General features: G+C 42.1%; 1 protein-coding gene across 1 annotated transcript in view; it reads left to right on the forward strand.

Annotated features, from left to right (window-relative positions):
* Positions 1–17,635, forward strand: part of LOC310792378 (uncharacterized protein) — a 36,946-nt gene extending 19,311 nt beyond the window's left edge. The window contains exons 29-49 of the mRNA XM_083654096.1: positions 345–410; positions 996–1,067; positions 1,542–1,604; positions 1,720–1,791; positions 1,878–1,943; positions 2,033–2,098; positions 3,620–3,685; positions 5,923–5,991; positions 6,096–6,164; positions 7,262–7,333; positions 7,759–7,821; positions 8,081–8,149; positions 8,241–8,300; positions 9,032–9,106; positions 9,586–9,630; positions 10,044–10,112; positions 10,566–10,640; positions 10,738–10,777; positions 11,096–11,147; positions 11,795–12,209; positions 13,175–17,635. Coding sequence (XP_083510222.1) covers positions 345–410; positions 996–1,067; positions 1,542–1,604; positions 1,720–1,791; positions 1,878–1,943; positions 2,033–2,098; positions 3,620–3,685; positions 5,923–5,991; positions 6,096–6,164; positions 7,262–7,333; positions 7,759–7,821; positions 8,081–8,149; positions 8,241–8,300; positions 9,032–9,106; positions 9,586–9,630; positions 10,044–10,112; positions 10,566–10,640; positions 10,738–10,777; positions 11,096–11,147; positions 11,795–12,209; positions 13,175–15,142 — 3,612 coding nt within the window. The 3' untranslated portion in view covers positions 15,143–17,635. The remainder of the gene's footprint in view (positions 1–344; positions 411–995; positions 1,068–1,541; positions 1,605–1,719; positions 1,792–1,877; positions 1,944–2,032; positions 2,099–3,619; positions 3,686–5,922; positions 5,992–6,095; positions 6,165–7,261; positions 7,334–7,758; positions 7,822–8,080; positions 8,150–8,240; positions 8,301–9,031; positions 9,107–9,585; positions 9,631–10,043; positions 10,113–10,565; positions 10,641–10,737; positions 10,778–11,095; positions 11,148–11,794; positions 12,210–13,174) is intronic.
* The last annotated feature ends 6,157 nt before the right edge of the window (positions 17,636–23,792 follow it).

A 23,792-nucleotide genomic window follows, 5' to 3' on the forward strand; every position in this document is an offset into this window, starting at 1 on the left:
CCCCCTACGCACAAGACACAATACATTAATCCAGACTTTTTATTTTATTTTATTACAAACACAAATGCCCATAAACCTTTGTTAACCACAGACCTTATTTGATGCATTTAAGTGAAATCCCCATTCTAAAACCCCATAGACTTTTCCCTTGACGAACCAACATGGCGGCGATTTCTGGTTAAGCCTACAAAAATACCTCATCCCTGCGGTACTCTTTTCCATTAGAGCTACCATGGAGACGCCCTGGAGCAATTTACATGTAGTGATGATGCTCTATAAATGTTAAAAGAGTGTCGTGATGATGTAATTTGTAGTAGATCCTGATTTTTTAAATCTCCACTCAGGACAAACGGTCACTAAACGATGAGCTTTCAGCCAGCAATGACAGTCTGTCTGAGAACAGTGCCAAGGTGAGCTGCTGTTATGCGTCTTTCATGAATACTCCTGAATATACAGACTACCAGTCAAAAGTTTGGACATGCCTGATTGAATATACAGTATAGTGTACACGCTACCAGTCAAAAGTTTGACTGAATATACAAAGTTGAAATGTGTTTCTTAGACAAATATAAATAGTGAGGATGATCCTATGTATGAATTTCTTTCCAAAGCCTTTGCCTTCCCATCAAGGCAAACGACTTTAAATAATCTAAAATAAGATAGTTTTGAATTCTTTAAGACATTTTTGTCTGCTGCATAATTCCATTTGTTATAGTATTGATGCCTTTACTACTATTCTAAAATGTGAATTATAGTATGAATAAAGAAGAATGTCCAAACTTTTGAGAGGTGGTATACATTTTTTTTTATTCTGTTTATTAGGTTTTTTGAGGACAGGAAGTGTATACTGTACGTTACAATGACAGCACTCTGTGAAAAACAGAGGCAGGGGAAAGAAAATTAATGTCCAGACAAGCAACAGGCAAAAAAGGAAACAGTAGGTGGCGACGGTGTACAATAAATAAGTGAGTTAACTGTCTCAATGTGCATTTCAGGAGAAAGGAGGAATATTCAGCGGAATATTCAGGAAGGCTCCCAAACCTGTGGAGGCCGCTCAACCTGAAGAGGTAAACCTCAGTTTCCAGGTCCACAGTATGGACCAGTAAACAGTGAAATGAATGTATTCACGACCATCATCACAAGAGAGATCATTGCAATCTATTATGTGGTCTATATTAGATTTACATTTACATTGTTTTCTTGTTTTGTGAAAGGCAGAGTTAACAGAACAAACACAGATTCTGTTGTGATTATTTTTAAATGATAGTCATAAAATATTTACTAGATTACTCACTGCCTCTAGCAGAAAGAGTAACTCCAATGATTTCCAACCTTTCCAACTGTTTATATTTCACACAATGAGAAATGTGCCTACACTTTCATTCAATTTGTCTACAGAACATTTACTAATGCCACCACAAGTTTTAAGTCTGCACATTATTATTAGTAGTAGTAGTATTATTATTAGTAGTATTATTGTTATTGTTATTATATTATTATTATTATTAATAATACTTTTTTTTTTTTTTTTTTTTTAACAGGACAAGGAGTCTCTTCACAGTGAGCTTTCAGCTAGCAATGAAAGTTTATCTGATAACAACAAGGTCAGTCAGTCTACATCCAAATTGAAAGTGGATTTTGTAGTTATCTTTTTAATCAGTAAATATTTCAAACTTTGATCATACTTCATCTTCAGCCTTTTACCTGTCTGTCCATCAGGAGAAAGGCGGGTTGTTCAGCGGTCTCCTCAAAAAGACTCCCAAAGCACCTGGAGAAAAGAACGACTCACAGGTGAGTGACGGTTTTACTCATGTAGATATGTTCCAAGCCTCTACACACTTTCACAATTTCATCCAACATCTGTTTCTCTGTTTCAGGACAAAGATGCTCAGAAAGTCCTATCAGCCAGCAATGACAATCTGTCTGAGAATAACACTAGTAAGGTGAGTTGTGTCGGCTAACAAGCGCTTGTAGATTGTAGATAGAATTACTTAACTGAGTATTCACTGTTTTTTATTTTGGCTTCTTTTAGGAGAAAAGTATTTTCAGCAAGTTTAAGAAACCGCAGAAACAGTCAGAAGGTGCCTTAACTGATGAGGTACTTTATTTGAATCTATAAGTCACTATTCCCTTATTGGTAACACGTGACTTGAGGGTGCACCTTAGAGCCCTGCACTGGCCTCAAATCTAGGCCCTAGCCGGGCCTGGGACCTACATGTTCGGGCCCGAGCCCGATGTGAGCCCTTACGGCTTGTCAGAATTTCAGGCCCGAGCACGGACCTGGCCCTACCTCCCCTCCCCTCGAACCTTATGTGTTTGATACATTTCGAATATCCTAAGCCTATCAAATCAACACTATACAAAAAACTAAATGAAAACACTTTGAACACCACACGTGTGGTCAGTTCAAACATTAAAAAACAAACCAAACAAAAAACAGGCAGGCTCGGCCCTGGCCCTGGCCCTAGCTAGTGATGTGAAAATGGGCCCTAGCACGGCCCTAGGGTCGGGCCGGGCCTTGGGCTCGGGCCAGAATGCAGGGCTCTAGTGCACTGTCATAACCATGACATGACACCTGTCATGAACATGAAGGAGGTGTTATGAATGTTTCTGACTGTTGTCATTCGGTAAATTATCTCATTGTTAATGCAATGTTGACATTGTTTGAGATGTCTTCGTTATGACAACTTGACATGAACCAAGACAACATAACCTGTCAATGTCTTTGTTATGACAACTGATATTAACCACGACAACATAACCTGTCAATGTCTTTGTTATGACAACTGATATTAACCACGACAACATAACCTGTCAATGTCTTTGTTATGACAACTGATATTAACCACGACAACATAACCTGTCAATGTCTTTGTTATGACAACTTGATATTAACCACGACAGTGTAATTACACTTAATGACATCTTACTGAAATGTTCCAATTGTACCACTGTGGTTGAGGTCAAGGAAAATATTAGGGCTGACCTAAATGCTTCGAAGCTTCAATCGATGCCATTGGTAATTGATTTCCGAATCAGTATTCGAATGATTCGTTTTTCTTCTTTAATTTATTTTTAAATAATAATCCAACATTATTCATTATGCATCAACATTAATTATTATTACTTATTCTCTTAGACGACAAGGGCATTGTGCCTAACAGCTCTCATCTAATATAATGTTACTTACAGCACTGAAACAGTGACAGTTTGACCATGCAGCCGCTGTACATTATAAGCAAATTTGTTTTTATGGGCTATGGCTGTAATTTATTTGATGTGCTTATTGCACTTTTTATAAAAAAAAAGGAAAATCCTTGGAAATCAGATTTTTCTCCTCTCCTCTCATTGTTACTACGTGTCTCATTGTTACTACGTGTCTCATTGTTACTACGTGTCTCATTGTTACTACGCACCCCCGTCAATCAAAGCTTTCAATCTATTAGAATACTTGTCACTGAAGCTTCGAAGAAAACGCCCAAAGCTTCTGGAGATGAGGCAGCAGCACAAGTGAGCGTGTGTTTCTAGTGTCATGTCACTGTGTTAGCGTCACTCTGTTAGCATCACTCTGTTAGCGTCACTGTCTGTGGTGATTTCTATTTGACTTTGTCCATTTCAGGACAAAGACGCGCAGAAGGAGCTCTCAGCGAGCAACGACAGCCTGTCTGAGAACGGCAACACTAAGGTCTGTTGGGAAATGTCAATGGTTCAGAATCACTTTTATTGTCACAATATGCACTTACAATTACATTACGATTACATATGAGGAATGTGTCTTAGTGTCAGTATGCATTGTAGTGGTCATATCAATATTCAGAGATAAAAGGAAACTAGGAAAATATCTAAAGTCAAAATCACAACATTGCAAGTGCAGTCCAATATATACAATATATACACGAATATGACGACTGTTAAATAGGGATTAAATAGGAATTTACAGTCCAAGCTTTGCGTGATGTAGTTACCGAGTAATCTAATGGAGTAGACTAGAGTTCTGGTAGAAGTAGCAGCTATAATACTTTAATGTAACAAGTCTAGTCCAGCTGCTGTTGCTGTTAACACATTCACTGCCAGACGTTTTTTTTTTACTGTAGTTAGCTTCTGCCAGAGGTTTTTTTTGAGGATTCTGGCTCATCTTTCAAGACCCGAGGATTCTTTTCTGCTAAGATTTTGTGAACACACAATATCTCAAAATAACTAATAGAATGTGTGCTTTCTCTGTCTAAAAGAGTTAGTTTGTAGAGTTAGTAGTTATGTAAGCATTAGCAGTTGAATACAGCATGGTTTTAGCGTCAGAAAAAATATTCAGAGATAAACGGCTTTTTCTGAAATTCGATAGAACAGTCACTTTAACCATTCATTTTTGGCTCTCTCTCTCTCTCTCTCCCTCCCCCTCTCGCTCTCTCTCTCTCTCTCTCTCTCCCTTCCTCTTGCTCTCCCTCCCTCTCTCTCTCTCTCTCTCTCTCTCTCCCTCCCTCTCGCTCTCCCTCCCTCTCTCTCTCCCTCCCTCTCGGGAGGGAGACGCACTAGGTTTAATCCTAGTGAGAGGGGGAGAGGGAGAGAGAGAGAGAGAGAGAGGGAGGGAGGGAGGGAGAGAGAGAGAGCGAGAGAGAGAGAGAGAGAGAGGGAGAGAGTGAGAGGGAGAGTTGCTTCAACTCCTCCCTCCGTGGGCGTTCTTCTTGGCTGCAGCGGCCGTCACAAGCTTGTCACCAGTCTCAGTGCTTTGCTGCTGTCCTGTGCCTGTGGCTGCGCGGCCGCTGTTTGAGGAAGTCGGAATGGACTCGCTCGCTTCTTGGAGTTTTGGTTGAGAGAAGCTTTTGCGATTCTGGTCATATTTATGCTGCGTGTTTCAAAGTGTGTTCCACCTGTAATCTATTATGTAAATTTGCAATCCCGCATCGCCAGCAATCAGCGCGAAAACGAAAGCGTTTTCCCCCATCCATTTTCATGAGAATGGCTGGGGTGAGAATGGCGTGACAAGTTAAAAAAATGCTTGCCTTCCTCTAGTCAGGAGAGCACTGTTGCCACTTAGTGGGTCGGTGGAATGGGTTGTAAACGTTCGGTGGCTCCAATAATTATATAAGAGATGTAAAAGGGTTAGATGCACATCCCACGGTCAAAAAAAAAAAAATCATTTTTTTGACGACTCAACTCGTCGTTGGCAGTGAACAGCTGGATTGTGTTTGACGACTCAACTCGTTCTTGGCAATTAACGTGTTAAGTGACGTTTGATTGGGGGGGCTCTCCAGTGGGGGGATGTTGGATTGGACAGAGGAGGGGGGTTTGGGGTTTGAGAGACTATATATATATATATATATATATATATATATATATATATATATATATATATATATATATATATATATATATATATATATATATATGTACATATATGTACATATATATGTATGTACATATATATAAAAACACCAATTAATGTATCTTACTGTAGGGCGATTGTCCTTGAACTCGACTGCATCTCCAATTGAGCCTTCCGCACATTTTAACTACTTGAGGGTGAGCCTACTGAGCCAGCTTTACTGAGATAAATGTGGCACCGGCACATTATTGCTGAAATGTTGACAAATGGCAATATGACCGCCATTATTATATTTCATAACTACATAGTAGTAAAAAAACAGTTTACAGCTTGGAAAAAGCACTATGGGCGGAGTTACTCTTTAAATGCTTGGTTTAATGCACTGGAGTCGGTCATGAGTGAGTGTGTTTCAGCATTTGGACTTGTTAGTTTTCCAATTTTAAAAAGGAATATCAAAATGTTCTTTTTGTCAATGCTGATATTTCTTTTCCATTTGGTATGCCTGAGTCTGCTGCCTTTATTTAAAAAGTTTTGGATTTCAGCGTGCCACTCCTTTGTTCAGAATCATATCTTTTTAATCATGTTTCATCTTTCTTCTTCAGGAAAAAAGTATTTTCAGTGGAATATTTAAGAAGGCCCCAAAACCAGCAGAGGGGACGACAACAGATGAGGTGCGGTAATGACTTCAACCTTTACACAGAGGTTTACCCTTTGACACAGGCAATTGTACATTATAGTGGTTTTAATTTACTATCTTGTATTGTTGTGTGTTCAGGAGTCAAACCCTGGTGTGGACAACAGCAAGTTATCAGTCAGTTGTGAAAATCTCTTAGACACATCACAGGTACAGATGTTGTCTGGAAATCATGTCCTCTGTCTCTGTCTGTTTGTCTCTTCATTACTGATGGTTGAGGTGTTGATGCGCTCATGTTAATCTGTTGATGTCATCATGTTAACTCATTGAGTGCCAGCCACTTTTGGAGAACGGACGCTCCCAGTGCCAGAGTTTCAGAGCGTTTTCAGTGATTTCTCGAGGCCCACAGAATATTGTGTGATATTACTATGTAAACACCAAACACGTACAAAGAACGATTAGACTCTCTTCTATCATCTGCAAAAAAAAGTTTATTGATCCCATTTTCCGTTCTTTAGTTATGAGCCGGAGAAGATAGGTTGTTTTCAGCAAAAACAGGCGTTTCAAATTAGAAGCTGAGATATTCAGCCTTTTGTGAAATGAAGCATTTCAAGCACATTCACTGACTCTGAAGCTAATATTTTCTGATGTAGTGATGTGGTGTAGTTGTGTGGTGCCCTGCGTGCCCCACCCCCCTCTCCCCCCTCAGCTGCAAACTCCTCCCCACACTAACACACAGCCTCACGCACCCAGCGTCTATTTTCGGAGTGCTCCGTTTTTGTGCGCCGGCTCCCAGCGCGACACGGAAAAGCCAAACCGGACTGCTGAGAATGGTTTGGCCCTTCGGCGTCGGGTGCTGCTTTTCTGGCGGCTAATCGTGTGGAGAAACTATACAGCAGAGACAGAGGGGCTCAGTTGTGGGCGCGGATTGACTGCTGTTCGCAGCCAACGTCAGCTCCAGCCAGAGCAATCTATATGGCGTAAAATAGGTTATACACCTTCAATAGCTACAATATTTGTACAGGAGATGCCTGAGGCTTTGATCCACGTCCCACCGTCAAAAAACGCATTTGACGCCGATCAACGTCATTGGCACTCAACGTTACTATTTACTTTGACGCCGATCGACGTCATTGGCACTCAATGAGTTAATGTGTTGATGTCATCACGTTAATGTGTTGATGTCATCATGTTAATGTGTTGATGTCATCATGTTAATGTGTTGATGTCATCATGTTAATGTGTTGATGTCATCATGTTAATGTGTTGATGTACTCATAATGTGTTAATGTCCTCATGTGTTTCAGGAGAAGACTGGAGGGCTGTCAGCTTTATTCAAAAGGTCTCCCAAACCAGCACCGCGCTCTGTTGCTACCAAGGTAGCCAAATTATCCCATGTTGTTTTTCTTGTGTTGTTGTTTGGTTTCTCAGGTGTCTATCACTGAGCTAATCCGCATGCTATTCACCTTATGTAGAAGAGACCGTCTGGCTTGAGAGACTAACAGGAAGTGTAAATACAATCAGAAGTTCCTATTGTATTTACACTTCCTGTGACTCATAAACCTAGTCTGACTCATAATGTGAGTCAAACTAGGTTTGACCAGGTGAGCCAGACTAGTTTGAGCAGGTAAAACAGCCGGCATTTTGAACAGGAAGTCGTGATACAATGGGTCAAGTGGGCGGGACTGCATAAGGTGAATAAGCTAGACTGGCTTTAGATAGTATGTGAAAGTAACTCATCCAGATAAAAGCAATGATATTTATCTAGAAAATACTGATGCTAACATTCCTGTTCATTTCCCAGGATCCTCTCAGTGACACAAAGGAACTGTCGGCCAGCTGCGACAGCCTCACAGAAAGTGCCATGGTGAGCGCTACCTGAAGGCAATGGTGCACAGAGCAACTTGTTGGGCAATGCAGACAGGCAACAGTGGCCCCGGGCTTGCCTCAGCATTGTGGCTTTGCTCACATTGGAACATCTTGTTGCCAGGATTTTTTCCCCCCCCTGGCAACGATATGTTGCTTGTTGGTTTGAGAGTTGCCAGAAAAGGGAGTGAAGTACATTCTTTGTCAAATTTAGATTGGTTGATTGATTGATTGATTATTTATTTATTTATTTATTGAAGGACAATCTTTCAGTGACGAGTGGACTGTCGGCCAGCAATGATAGTTTGAGTGAAACTGCAACCACAAAAGTGAGTCTGTGCATTAGCCCACTGGCTTTTCTCAACATCTTTTCGCCTTTTGTGTTTTATATCATTGCCTTTTTATGTGTTTTTGAACCAGGAGAAGAAAGGAGGGTTTGCAGGAATATTCAGGAGGACTCCTAAAGCACTGGAGCATCAGGTACAGCATTATTAGCATTGAAGAATCAGTATTTTAGTAGCTGTAACAGCCCTAGTAGTAGCAGTGGCAGTAGTAATGGTAAGCACACACACGGAGGTGGAGCTAAACGTTGAGAAAACACAGTAACAGGATGTTTTTATCGGTGATCTAGATCTAAACATAAACAGATATTTTATGTTTGGATGTGGCGGTTGTAATATTTAGCAGTGTTGCGTTTTTCATACATTGCCGTGTCTCCATAGTGAACACACGTTAAAATCTGTACCCTGCAAATTAGGGCTGTGAATCTTCACTGGCCTCACGATTCGATTCGATTACGATTCAGAGGGCTACGATTCGATTCGATAACGATTATCGATGCATCGCATCTTAAATCGATGCATCACTTTTTTTCCCGAATGATTTTTTTTCTCACTTTCTTTTTTCTCACTGTGTGGCTACTTTTAAAATAAAAGTGCATTTAGAATTGCATTGTATTATGATCCATAATTAAAATAAACAACTGCATGTACTTCCATTATATTTTATTTGATTATCAATTTTTTTTTTTTTTTTTTTAATAATCGATTTTTGACATTTGTGAATCGATGCAGAATCGTGCAGTTCCGCATCGCGATGCATCTTATAATCGATTATTTTTGACACCCCTACTGCAAATAGCCGGATTGCCCATCCACCCGTATGGAGCAGTTCTGGAGTTAACGTGTCTTTTAATTATAATTGTGTCTTAGGAAAGTGAGGACATGGAGCCCCCAGAGGGAGGCGGTCAACTGAGACGCAGGAGGACCATCAAGAAGAAAAGACGAGTGAGTTATTGTTCACTTCACAAACACCCAGCCATATGATGGAAAACAGCATCAACTGCAATCACTGTGATATTGCAATGGGTACAATAATAAATGTGTGTTTCCACCAATATAAACAGACATCAGAGTGTATCAATAATCTCTTAAGACATTGTCTTGAAGATCTGCTCTAAGGAATATAGCAGTAATACTATATATATTTTTATTATATATTATATTATATAGATATATTATTTTATATATATATATATATATATATACTGTATATTCTTTTTAAGGTCAAAGATCATGACTAGGTTTTAGATTTCATATCAACAAAAGATATACCCGTATTTGATATTAAATTATATAAATACGGTAGTCTAAAATAAACAGTTAAACTTTGAAATAGTTTTTCTCCGTTTCATGTCATGCAGTTACTTGCCGCTTTGACGTTCCAGTTCTTCCCTGCTTGATGAAGACTTTTTTCCCTCCCTCAGGTTGTGTCCTTCCGAGTCAAGAAAACTCTTCCACGAATTCCTAAGGTTAGCATTAACCAGGTGTCACTGCTGTTACTCAGTTACTACTCACTTCTCTCTCCTGTTCTTCCGATTATCAACCCACTTTGTATCATTATAATCTCGGTAATATAAGCAGACCTTCTCTATATGTTTTCCACACTGAGAAATAGTCTCCGTTTGTCTGCCTGCAAAACCTCCGCCCCCTGCCAGCTGCAAGTCATTAAGCCTTGTTAAAAAGCCTTTAACATTCTGCTCCTCAGTCTCTCCTCCACCTGTATAAATATCACAAGTTCTCACCTCCACTGTTTTTCTCTTCTTTTTCAATGATGCATGTTATTCTGAATGTATGTGAACCACTGTATTACTCCTACCTTCTAAAACCTGCTTATTACAGTGTTTTTTTAGAGGACATATCGATTGTTTTTCTGTTCCTGCAGAGTTCTGACAAGCTGCCTATCCTTGAGGAGATGCAAGAGATGGAGATGCAGGAGATGCTCCAAGTACAGGTTAGCAGAAGATACTGTAGATACAGCAGACACCCATGGAAATGCTCAGCTAAGCAGGAACAACACGTTTGCAGGATAGACACCCGTTCATTGCTGGTAGTTTCACATCCTAACCACTTTTTTTTTGGTTGCTGGTAAACCTCGACTGTACTTGTTAGTATTGTCTTATTTTAATTTAATTTCCTAACATGCCATTTTGTGCCCCCCCCCCCTCCCCCAACACAGACACACACACACACACACACACACACACACACACACACACACACACACACACACACACACACACACACACATTGCACCTTACCACAGTGGGTCTTAACCTAGGGGTTGAGACCCCTAGAGGGCCTACAGGGGTAGGCGAGATAATTTTGGGTGGTCGTGACATGACTTATAGGATATAAATACCATATTTCTGCCATACAAATGTATTATCATGTCTGCTTTTTCCAGGAGAACACCGTAGAGATCCAGCCTGTGGAGATGGCAGCTTACCCTACTGAGGGAAACCCGCTGGAGTCTGAGGATGTATGTGGTGTATGCGTGTGAGCTTGCATGTGATTTCGGGCAGCTATATGAGTAGTTTGTCTTAATTAACAGAGTTCCTTTTGTCTTCTTATTTTAGGAAAGTGATGGCTTGATGGAATGGTGGAGTTCAGTCACAGGTGAGTGTGATAGTATTCAGCTTTGATTTGGAATAATATGTTTTCTATGTGCAGTGTTTTCTGTTTGTTGGTGGTTGTTAGTGGTGCAGTGCTATGGTAAGAGAATGTGTAAAATTGAAATAAGTTGAATTCAGCCAACCTTCCCACTTAAACTCAGTACTACAACATCACACTAGAACCCAAAATTTGAGCCAAGCGGGCTGATTTGGAAATAATAGTTAAGATTACTCGCACCACTGCTACATAACGCTTCAGAGGATACACTGTTTTGTGTTTGTTCCACATGCTGATTGTATTATTCCTGTTGTGTGTTGCCAGGCTGGACTGAATGGAATGAGACGTCCAACTTCCAGGAGGAGGATGAGGAGATGTATGTAGAACATTTCCTTTTAACCTGCAGCTTCAGTAAAAAAACAAAAAAAAACTCAAAAGGTCAAAAATGTATTCTGTGTGCAACGGGCCCAGCGGTTGCTCTAGCGACAGAGCCCATAGACTAGCATCCGCCTCCCATGTCGGAGGTTCCTGGTTCGATCCCCAGCTGCGGGGGGACTACACAGCGCGGGTTACATGTGTTCAGAAGCTCGGATTAGGTTTCAACAACAAGCATCTTCCTGGGGTTTCTACACCCTTTTGCTAATCGTATCCTATGAACAGTATTTGTAAACTTTGGTGTTCCAATGTTAATACACTAATCTGAAGGACCCCAGAGGAACCATTTAGTCCAGTGGTCACCCTTTTCCCTACTCAAGAGCCACATTGACCAAAACAATCTTTCCAAGAGCCACAATCCAAAAAAAGTCCCTTTCCTCTCATTATTTATTTATTTATTTATTTATTTATTTATTTATTTATTTATTTATTTATTTTAATTTTAAGTAGGACTTAAAAGAGCCACAACTACCCATAAAGGAGCCGCATGTGGCTCTAGAGCCTCGGGTTGAGTTAGTCTCCTACTTCAAAGCAGTTATGCAACATCCATAAGTTCTCAGGCCTGCTAACTCTCATCTCTTCCTGCAGGGCGGTGGAGCAGGCTGCAGACCGTGTCTTCATGGCGGCCCGTCTGTTTGTGCGTCTTTTCAACCAGCGGGGGGGCGGCTTACAGGCACGCATCCTGGAGCTTTTGGCTCAAGCCGACGCCGCGGACCAGTTCCACAAGAGAACAGTGTCTGCCGCTGTGGGCGGAGGCGTGGCCAGCGTGTGTGGCAGCATAGCCACCATCACGGGGCTGATCCTGGCACCCTTCACTTTTGGCGCCTCCATCATCGTCACGGCGGTGGGCATCAGCGTGGCGACGGCGGGCAGCATCACCTCGGCGACGGCCAATATTACAGATACAGTTCACTCCAACATGGACCGTAAGAAGGTGGAGAAGATGATCCAGAGCTACCAGGAGGAGATCAAGGACATCAGGGAGTGTTTGGACTTTGTACAGGTGAGGAGTTTTTAGATTTGCCTTTATGTTTTAGCCATTTAGGTCAAGCTCACAGAGGCTTTGCAGTTGCATCACAAATCTCCCAGCAGCCACAGCTGGCACCATTATGGAGGTACAGTGGACAACTGGCTGTATGCAAATAATACAGTATATATAACAGGCGGCCAGATTAGAAAAAGAGATACGTACGTGAAAAGGACAGTTGCCATGTGGATACAGGTCAATTCGATAGTGTTATCAGTAAATCTGAATACAAAAGACAGATTTATATCTAAATTTTGGGTACTGCCTCATACCAGGAACTTTAGCCAGGCGTCCACGCCAAGACTTCGGCGCACCTCGGTCATTGTTTACAATCCGATGGATGTGAAAATGGAGTTGGAGACAATCAAACGATATGTTTTGTAGGTTCTTTAGGTCCCTGACATTTCGGCTAATATCTATAAACAAATAGCTGCATTCATATGAGACGCCATTGGACTGTAAACAATGACGGAAGCGGAAGTCTACTCTCTCTACACCAGAAACCCCAAAATATCAGCCGTCTGTCCCAGAGTCTTATTAGTCGTCAGACTGATCGACTCTGGGTGCCCAGATTACCTAAATGTAAAAAAAAAAAAAAAAAAACGAACTAGCCAGCAGACTAATTTACCACAGTGCTGATGCTAATGATATTCGACTAGCTACTACCAAACTAAAACTACCTTCTACTAGATGCATTAACTGAGGAGTACACATACCCTCCATCTCTACACTCTTACAAAATATCTAGTGGAGTAGTTTTCAATAACACATCTGTGTTATCTTCAACACGACATATAGCAATAGCAACACGCTGAAATGTGAGGTGAATATATTGAATGTTGTGTGTTACACCGTCCAAAACTAAACACAGATGTATTGAAAATGTTGCCTCCTTTTTGAGACTCCTGTCCCCTTCTCTCTCTCTCTCTCTCTCTCTGTAGGAAGGTATGGACACACTGCAGGAGTGGGACTTTGAGAAATACTCAGAGAGCGCCGCCAAGAAGGCTCTGAACCACAACATCAAGCACGTGATGAAGGAGGGCGGTCGTGCCGGCAAGGCGCTCATGATCAACACCGACAAGCTGATCAGCACCGTGCAGGTCCTGGGCGCAGCGGGCGGCGCCGCCAAAGCTGCCCAAGCCATCAGCGTCACCACAGGGGTCATGTCCGCCCTCTTCCTGGCCCTGGATGTCTTCTTCCTGGCCAAGGACTCCCACGAGCTCCGCAAGGGCGCCAAGACCAAGTTCGCCACCAAGCTCCGGGAGGTATGCAAAGACCTCCAAGACGGCCTCCTGGAGCTCAACAAGGTGAAGAGCCAGCTGCAGAAGACCATGGACGGCATCGAGCTGGAGGAGTACGAGGAGATAGAGGAGGTGGAGGTGGAGGTGGACGATGAGTTGGAGTCTGACCCGGTGAAGCTGGCTCAGCTGGAGCAGGAGCTGGACCTGCTGGAGGAGAAACTGGACAAGAAGGTCGAGGAGGAGCAGAGGAAGCAGAGGGAGATGAGGGAGAAAGAACGCTTGGAAAGTCAGAAGGAGAAGGACAGCAAGAAGGAGAAAGGCGAGAATGAGTTAGAGAAGCTACCTGATGGAGATAAACAGGAGAGGAGTGAGAAAACAACCAAAGCAGAGGTTTCAAAAGAAGCATCTGAGAAAGCATCTGAGAAAGGATCCTTCCTTTCTCAGAAGGAGCAAGAAGCACCAGGGGGAAAGGAGGTGGAGTCAGGAGAAAGGGATGTTAAGAAAGAGGGAAGGGAGGAGAGCAAGAAGAAAAGAGGCGAGACTGAGTTAGAGAAGCTACCTGATGTAGACAAGCAGGAGAAAATTGAGAAAACAACCAAAGTAGAGGTTTCAAAAGAAGCATCTGAGAAAGGAAGGAAGAAGCAGAAAGAAGCTCCAGGGGGAAAGGAGGTGGAGACAGGAGAAAGGGATGTTAAGAAAGAGGGAAGGGAGGAGAGCAAGAAGAAAAGAGGCGAGACTGAGTTAGAGAAGCTACCTGATGTAGACAAGCAGGAGAAAATTGAGAAAACAACCAAAGTAGAGGTTTCAAAAGAACCATCTGAGAAAGGAAGGAAGAAGCAGAAAGAAGCAGAAAATCAGAAGACTGAAAAAGAAAAGCATGAGAGCAAGCGGGAAAAGGTGAAAGAGGTTACTGGTAAGAACGAGAGGACAGAAGAGAAGAGGAAAGAGATGGAGAAGAGCAAGAATGACAAAGAGCAGGAGAGAATTAAAAGCAGCGGGTCGGCTGATACGAAAAGAGAGGACCGCAGCGGAAAGGCGGATTCAGAAAGGAGGAAGAGCGACAGGGAGAGCGAGAGAGGGATCAGCGAAAGGGAGAGAGATAAACATCGAACAGAACGGGAGACGAGGGAGAAAGAGGCAGAGAGAGGGAGCAGCAGGCATGGCAGTGGGAGAGGCAGCAAAGAAAACGAAACAAGAGAAACCCACCAGGAGAGGAAAAGCAGCAGAGACGCAGAGAGGGGAGTGAGGGACTGGAGAGCAGAAATGGCGAAAGGTAAGGAAGAGAAGAAGTACGACAGTGAATCCAAGAGAGAAACGGAGAGGGGGGTGAAAAGGGAAGAATCTGGCAGAAGCGAGGTGAAGAGAGAGACGTCTGGAAGTCACGAGTCGGCAGCGGTGAGGAGAGAGCATTCAGACAGAGGGGGGAGGAGGGAAGAGGCCGACGCCAAGAGAAGCTCGTACACGAGAGGCGAGGGAGCGACCAGGAGGGAGCGTCCGGACGGGGAGCGGGGAGAGGAGAAACGAGGGAATAAGATGGAGAGCATGAGGAAACAGTTTGAGAGAGGAGAGGATGGAGAGAGTCAGCGGAGGGAGAGAGAGCGCGACCCGGCCCATCGAGGCTCCCGCCAGAGATCAAAAGCCACCATGGAAGACGGACTGAATATCTAGGTGTTTTTAAACCTCACTATATCGCTCACAATTCATTCTGAAAATAAATGAGACCATAGTGGAGACGATTAGAGACAATCTGACATTAGTGGTTTTGTTGGTGCCAGTGTTTCTCAAAGTTAAAGCAGCTACGAGGAACTTTCAATTTGTATTCACTTTAGTGGCCCCTGTGGACAAAAGCGGAAGGAAGACTGCATTTCCTGAAGACGTCTCCCTCCTGATGTGACCAGCGGGTCGGCCGAGCTGTGACAGGCTGCCAAGGGCTTCTCCGAGTCAGCGAGCCTCCCCCACTGCTTTATTTACTGCGTAAGGTGAACGTTATTGGTTCATTCGGAACGAGAATTACAACCAGTTTCACACGGACGTGAACACAGGAAGTCCCGCTGTCTCGACCTGCACAGAGGCATTTAGAAAAACTACATATCAATCGCTAATCTCCTCGCTGATGGTCTCATTTGCTGATGTAAAATATGAGGCGTCAGTATTAAATATAGATATTTCATAACCAGTTCAAAGTTCCTCATAGCTGCTTTAAGACCAAATGTCTCACTTTCTGCCATCACAAGAAACTCTGGAAGCTTAAGAACAAGTGCTCTCTGCCTGTTTTGTGCCATATCTGATTGGTAAACAATGTAATGCAGTGTAGAGGCTGCCAGTCTTCTGAGTGGTCTCGTTTCTTTACGGTAATTATATAATATATTATATTATATAATGTCTCACAAACGACAACATTTGTTGATGTTTAAGTGTTGCAGCCCTAAGATTCATTTATAACTTCTACATGGTGTTTGTTACTCTCCATAATACTGGTGTTTCAGGGTAAAAGTAGCTATTTTGTTGCCCAGTCACAGTGGGATTTTTAAGTCCATGCTGTGGCTTTGTTTTATGGACATATTACTGTGTTGTCAAGTGGACTCTTTATGCACTGTTTTTTACTTTACTAAAAATGACACTTTCTATGGGAAAAGTCCACTACTACAGTACCATTTCTACAATTAAGTTATTAGCTTTAGCGAATTAAGCCAAATATGTGTGTTGCCTTAAAATCACTGTACAAAACAGACCCCTTAAGGCAGGGGTTCCCAAACTTTTTCGAAGTACCACTACGTACCAAACCAAATTTCCACTGCGTATACCCCCTCCCCCCCCATAAAATGAAATTGGCTGATTTAACCATGCAATAGCAGCAGAAAGGCTAAATATCAATATAAGGCTACTAGCTGGTTCAATGGACACACACACACACACACACACACACACCTACCTGCCAACATTAGGCTGTGAAAAAGAGGACCCCTTTGAAAAAGTTGTTTTCCCTCGCGAAAATTTAGCCTAACTTTGGAGTGATATTTAGCTACCTTCCTGACAAGTTAGCATGACATGGTTGCTATAAATCGATTCCTTAAGTCTTCTAGTTTCATATGATACCAGAAACTATACTCTGGCTTTAAAACTGAGCCTGCTGCAGCCTCTGAAAGTAATTGTTCAACATTTTGATGTTTCCCAAATATCGCGATATTTCCGAAAGTCGTCCCAATCCGGCAACTGCTCAGGGTTAATGTGTATGTAAAAACTGTTGTCTGGAAGAAAGATTTTTTTTTTTTTTTTTTTTTTTTCAATTGTCTGGCGGGCCACCAGGTGGAGCCCCGCGGACCACCAGTGGTCCACAGTTTGGGAACCAATGCGTTAAGGGAACATTTATACTCAATGCACTTTAACAAGGCGTTGCCCGCTCCACTCGCTCAGGCTTACTGTCAGTCATGTGACATGTCAGTCACCCTCCCAAAATACATGTAATCAATACATGAAAAGATTATGCTTTTACATCTTGCTGTTTTTGACTTTAAAACATTTTTTGTAACGTTACTGGAATATGTGGTAATGGCAAACTGTTTTCGTCACTGGTGTATTGTGTATGATGATGTGTATTCTGATGAGTTCACTGTGTACTCTGATGTGTATGATGAGCAGAGTTCACTCTATGTATTTTATATATATATATATATGCGATGTATGGGTCGATGTTCTTTTCTATGGTGCTGGTTTGTCATTGTATAATAAATGTGTGCAGAGATGGGAAGTAACTAAGTACAAATACATTGTTACTGTACTTGAGTAGGATTTTCAGGTATCTACTTTACGGAGTATTTATTTTTCTGACAACTTTTTACTTTTACTCCCTTCAATTTAACACAAATATCTGTACTTTCTACTCCTTACATTTTCAAAACAGGCTAGTTACTTTAATTTGAATGCATGACAGACAAATATGATGTAACGTTTGTTTGTCTCTCTCGTCTCGCGCTCTCCAAGCTTTTACGCATTATGTGCATTTTTTTCATGGAACTGACACCAATCGCAGTGTAATGCCTGAAGCTCTAAAAGAAAAGTCTGGAATTGCTGAACTAAAAAGTTTACAATCTGATCCAAAATCATACACCTTGTCCATTAGGCCAGGTGATTTGACTGCTCACCTTTCCTGTCTGCCTACTGTCCTACCTAAATAAAGGCAGAAATGCCCCCCAAAAAATCATCTTAAAAAATAAGACTGAAGATTTTCAGGCTCTTAAGTCTGGTAAAGAACTTCCTAATTGTGAAGCACAACTTTATTTTTCAAATCACACACACATTCCTCTCTTATCTCCTTCATGTCAGACCTACTTCAACAGCCACAGATCAAGGTTTAAAGCTACAATATGAAAACATAAGTGGATGTGGACTATTCGGTTGTTAAGACTGACGACAGACGTTCACCCCGCGTCACCTCCGGAGCCAAGCGGCACAGCTCCTCCTCTCCAAAACAACTTGGGCGGATCCCGTGAATGTTTTTAGATATCTTTTTATACATTTTTTTAACTTAACGTAACTTTTTATAGATAATCTGTTTAGACTTGGCGCCAAACTTTGTTTTCCTACATACTTTCTCCGAATTGTAATGTACCTTATTAACTGCAGCCATTTCCTCTTCTCTTTCTCATTGCAAGGAAAGTGGTAGAATGACAGTTGAATAGTTTTTTTCGTCTCTGATCTATTCCAACAATGAAGGACACAGCACTGCGGCATAATTAGCCCTTTTCACAGCTGTCATTTTGTGTCTAAAAGGCAGGGGAAACGCAGGTGCAACCAACTCACTAATTAGGGCCCCAGCACTGGAACACCTAAATGGACTGGAAGTTGGACACCCTAATTAAGGTTTTGGTGCACCTGTGAAACTTCCTGCCTTTTAGACGCTTGGACCCGGAAGTAGTATTGTCGGGAGGTCATACGTCACAGCTTAACAAGCGAATAGCTCACTCATAAACATGTGGATATTGTGTGATGTTTGAAGGTTGTGTTTTCAATCCCTGCCTCAGGCACCACCACCAGTGATGCTATTTTTATCATCATCAGTAGTTTGAACACTGATAGAAATAAGCTGATGTACGAGTCTAGTCAGTCTCTGACTCTAGCTCAGTCAGATCAACCGCTGCTCACTTATTCAATTCTGACCTATCTCACTCTTTATGTGGTGTTGTTGTCAGTGTGAACACTGTATAATTCAGAAGGTGAGCTCCAAACAGCCCAGGTATTGGTTCGATTCCCGATGGAGGAGACAGCACCATCCTGTCTTTAACATCACTAGCTCTTTAAGCCTAGCAGCCAGCTTTAATATTAATTAATTAGAAGTGTAATAAAAACTAAAAGAAGATTATTATGCCTATTTCCACTTTTATTCAAATATAAATAACTTTGCTGACTCAAAATACACAAATGAAAGTTCAGTCTGTGTACAGGTTAGAACCATCGTAGAACTCACAACCTGCCCCCCTGAAGGCAGCTGACATACACAGGGAACGACAAGACACTGCCACTCATGCTGTATTTCTCTGTATATGACTTTTGAAGTGCTTAGGTCAAAATCTGGAAAAGGCTTAGTATATTTTAGCTTTTAGTCAATTTAGAAATAGTTAAGTAGACTGCTATGGCAACAGATTAATTTCTGGACTTCCAAACATCAATTTAGACTCTAGATCACTAAATTGATTAAAAGCAACAATACAGTATAACAATTTCCTGGTTTCAGCTTCACTATTTATATAATTCATGCTAATTTCCAGTTTTAGCAATTAATTAGCTCATTACGGTAATTACTCAAATTGCCCAACATGCAACAGAGAAGCATGCAGATGGCTCGTTCAATCCCTGCTCCACCACCATACGTGGAGCTTGTCATAATGTCATTCAAATTCTATTAAACTTAAAAGATCCACGGCTTGTTTGGAAAGATGACGCAATGAGTATGAAAGACAATGAGTTTTGGCCTGTCAGATGTGACTTGGGAGGGCATTCCAGAGGGAGGGGGCAGCGTGGAGGTCGGGACCCCCCGGGGGTCGCAGGACACCACTGAGTGGGTCGCGAGATGATGTCCAGAATGTGTGAAATTGGCCTAAACTTTAAAAGAATGTGTGACCTACAAAATGTGTGAAATACAAATACACATGATTAAAAAGAGCACATTTTAACCAATTGTTACGTTTTGTTTTGTTTACGAAATTCTCATGTGCACATAGACGTTTGCATGCTTCAACCACCTGCCTCTGGCACTGTTATTTTAGGGGTTGCGGGCTGAAAAGTTTGGGAACCCTTGCTTTAGGGTTTGTGACCCTTCCAGGGTCATTGGGGAAACAATTATAATGTCTTGTATCGTAATGGTCTGAGTTAATGTAATGTTTTTATGTTATGTGTGGACCCCAGGAAGATTAGCGGCTGCTTTGCAGCAGCTAATGGGGATCCTAATAAAACTCAAAAACTCTAAAACAATGAAAGGCATGTTGTTTACAGAAGTTACCCGGCTGCGGAGAAAAGTTAGAAACAATAGAATTCTGTTTATCAAGTCAGAAGTCTGGGAAGTCGGAGATTTTACTTTACTTTAGTCTAAATGAATATATTCTGATTTTATTGTCAGAATTGTGACTCTGGTTTCCCCTAGGCTGATGCTAGAGATCATAAAGACTCGTGCAACAAAAGCAAGTTAAAAACCTTACAGATTGTCGGTTTGCAGACTGTGCAACTTAATGGTTTCCCATATGATGATATTAACTGAGCTGCTGATTGCAGAGATCATAAACACTCCAAAGTAAGTTCAGAAACCCTACACATGTTATCCTCTGTGTTTCCAGGCTGTGCAACTAAGGGGTTTCCCCTCGGACGATACGAACTGAGCTATTGATTGCAGAGATCATAGACACTCATATCCCCAGTACTGCTGGGGACCCCCTGGGACCCCCCAACGCCCCCTGGGAAGCCCCGGGCCCCACTTTGAGAACCACTGAGGCTCTGAAGCACCTTGGGTTTCAAAATGCACTCGCTGTAAATATTGTTGTAAAGTTTGATTGTAAATATTCAATATAGCTTCAATAATGTAAACCGCTGCACTCAATGTAAATATTGTATATAGTTTTTGTAATTGTTTGAATATAAAAGTTTGTATGTTTTAATATATGAGAACCTCACCCAAAGATAATTATCTGTGTGGACATTCACTCAATTAACTGGTGGAAATATTATTTTGAACAGATAGACATCATAGATGGGAGAGCTCAGTGCTGTGTTTTATGCTGTCTTTCACCTAGCTTCATTCATTGATCTGCTTGTGTGTGAAGCACTTGGTAATTTTAAAAGCTGTGTGTCTCTCGCGGTGTGTCTGTCTCCTCAGGAGACAGCACTTGGTGAAAAGAGAAAAGTCTTGTTTGACATTCAATGTGTAATGACCTAAATGTTTCCCTATTGAACTGAAAGGACAGCCAGTGTTTTGAAAATGGATGCACTCTTGCCAGAAATAATATGGAATTTGAATCTGTGAGTCGCCACCAAGCCGTCATAAGTCGTCACTGCACGGAATTGAACCGCGTCCCGGAACCAGGAGTCCAACACCAGTGACTTGTGGTTTTTCAGGCTACAGGCGGCCCATTAAATCTAGTGTTTGTATATTGTTTATAATGATATACATTTGATTGACATAGATTGGAATAGATTCTGACTTGGCTGAAACGTCCGTTGTAGCTGACTATGCCCAGATGATGGATTAAACCTTTGAAAGGACATTCAAGTGTGCTGGCTGTTATACAGAGGGGACATGTGGAAGGGGTTTAAATTGCTTTTAAAAGTGTTTGATGAGTGTCTATGATCTCTGCAATCAATAGCTCAGTTCGTATCGTCTGAGGGCAAACCCCTTAGTTGCACAGAAAGATTCATTCACCACACCTCACTGCATTGGTTTACAGGTGGAAGTGCAGGCCTGGAAGTGGAAGTCACAATATGTTTGGCCTTGGCCTGCATTTGGCCAATGCAGTGACAGAGGACGCCGCTGGGACAAGAACGCCGTGACCGCAGGAGTAAGAGGCCTTTAAAAACAACATACAGAATAGACAGTATTAGTGATTAATACAGACACTGGACCTTCCCACATTTTCCTAACATAACGCTTACCCTGAGACCTCCTTGAGCCGGGCCGGCTGCTGTGCGGTGAGCAGCGCTGGTGCTGGTGGCGGTGGCAGCAGCAGCAGTCCTCCCCCGGTCACGGTGCTCAATGTACTTTTTGGCAGCGTACAATTTTGTCTCTGGGTGGCAGGGTGTCCCCCTCAAGTCGCTGACATAGCTACAGTATGTATATAGAAGATTAATATGAATGGATTTCATTTTTACGTCTGCATGTGTATCCTGTAAACACTATAGTTCACTTATGAATTCATTCATACCTGATTTTGTCTCTGTCCTCTGAGTCGCACAGGTCCCTAATGCAATCTTGCCGTTTCCAAAGTGCACACAAGTGCAAAAATGAGCAGCATTTTCTTTCTTACAAAGATGATGCCAAAGCATTAGCGGTCTCTTTTTACTCAGATCAATTTGTAGACCACTGGATAAAACTAGCATTCACAGCAAGTGACAAAAACAGCAGCTACTGAGGCTCAGAGAAAATGATGTATTCATGGCCCAGATGAGAGCCAACCTCCACTGAATCAAGCTTTAGAGAAAGTAGAGGACAAGCAAATCACACACACACACACACACACACACACACACACACACACACACACACACACACACACACACACACACACACAGTTTACATGCATCACAAAACCATCTGGATTACGAAATCAAAGTACACAGACACATGTAAACAATGCCATGAGCAGTCAGCATGCTATGAGACAGTGATTTCGTGATTACAGATGGACGGACTCATAGCATTAGCAAGTCACCCTCACACAAAAACAGCGATTTCAGATGAACCCTTGGCTAGCCAGCGAGACAAAAAGAAGCAAGCTAAAAGACATGCATGCCGATGGAAGGCTGCAGTATTGTGAAACAAATACATACAGTCAGACAGCTATGCTTGCGCTCTAATCCTGGTTACATAGCCTACAGTAACGTTATGCTATATGAGCAGATACCCCGACACACCGAGACAGTCAATAGGACGTTGATAAATCAACGTTACTTACAGCAAACTCAGCGCGGTGCGGCTGCTTTTACTTGGAAACTGAACAACAGAGCTCAGTCAAGTGAAACCCGGGCCCCAATTTGATTAGTCCTTAGAACGTGAAGATTCAGAAATAGAACGAAATGAATTCCTCTTCCCCTGCGATTTGATTGGCCCATGTGTGCACGTCCGCCGGCAGCCAATCGTTGCCGCCCGACGGCATAGTCACTTTTGCATACAAGTCCCAGGATTCCTTTCGGCACCTCCGTAACGCACCGAACCTGACCCGGTTCAGACAAAGTCAAACCGGGTCAGTCCTCTTCGCCAGAGTCAGCCTTCATACATCTTCTGTGGTCCTCCACAGCCCTTCACTACCTTCCACTGACCTCGCACCATGAGTGTTTCAGCATTCCCATGTGAGGCTATATATATGACGTGGCTTTCATGTTGATATTGTGTAACTCCGGTTGCACATATACTAAAATTGGAACGATACAGAGAAGATTAGCATGGCCACCGCGCAGGTATGACACGCAAAATCGTGAAGCGTTCCCAATTTTCCAATTTTTCATAGAAAAATAATTATTTTTAATCGTTTTACTTGTGTTGAGAAACAGCGGCTACTGGCGGTGGCCGCCGCTACTGCACCGTTGCACTGAGGCTGCTGTACACATGAGTGCACAGCTGAGTGAGTGTGGTGAAGAAGGGCTCGCAACTCGCTAGTAGGCATAGTGAAGAATAGCAAACTTTTCTTTACAAATATTTCGTTTATGCATAAATGATAATGAAAACTTGCAGGTTTTCTAACCTTCTACAGCCTGGTGAAAGCATTTTGCAAGCTTGGTGGAAAGAAAATAGAAGATGTAATGGCCTTTTATTGATGTTGTGGAGGCGGGCTTCTCTTATAATCGCAAAAAGTGTGCATCTGTCAGAATCCACCAAAGTCCCCCCAAGACACGATGGAAGTTAGAATGAATAATAATAGGCTACTTCAGGCAGTTGACAGCTCGTTCAAATAATAGCATTCAATACCTACAGGTAGCTATAGGCAACACACAGCTAAATGAACTAATAGTTGACATTAGACTGCTACTCTTTCAGTGGGTTAGTAACATAGGAGTTCGATAAGAACATAAATAACCATTCAGAAAAACTGTATGCATCTTAGCAAAATTGTATAGCCTA

Source organism: Poromitra crassiceps (genome assembly GCF_964638095.1).
Source record: "Poromitra crassiceps genome assembly, chromosome: 17".
NCBI classification, from domain to species: Eukaryota; Metazoa; Chordata; class Actinopteri; order Beryciformes; family Melamphaidae; genus Poromitra; species Poromitra crassiceps.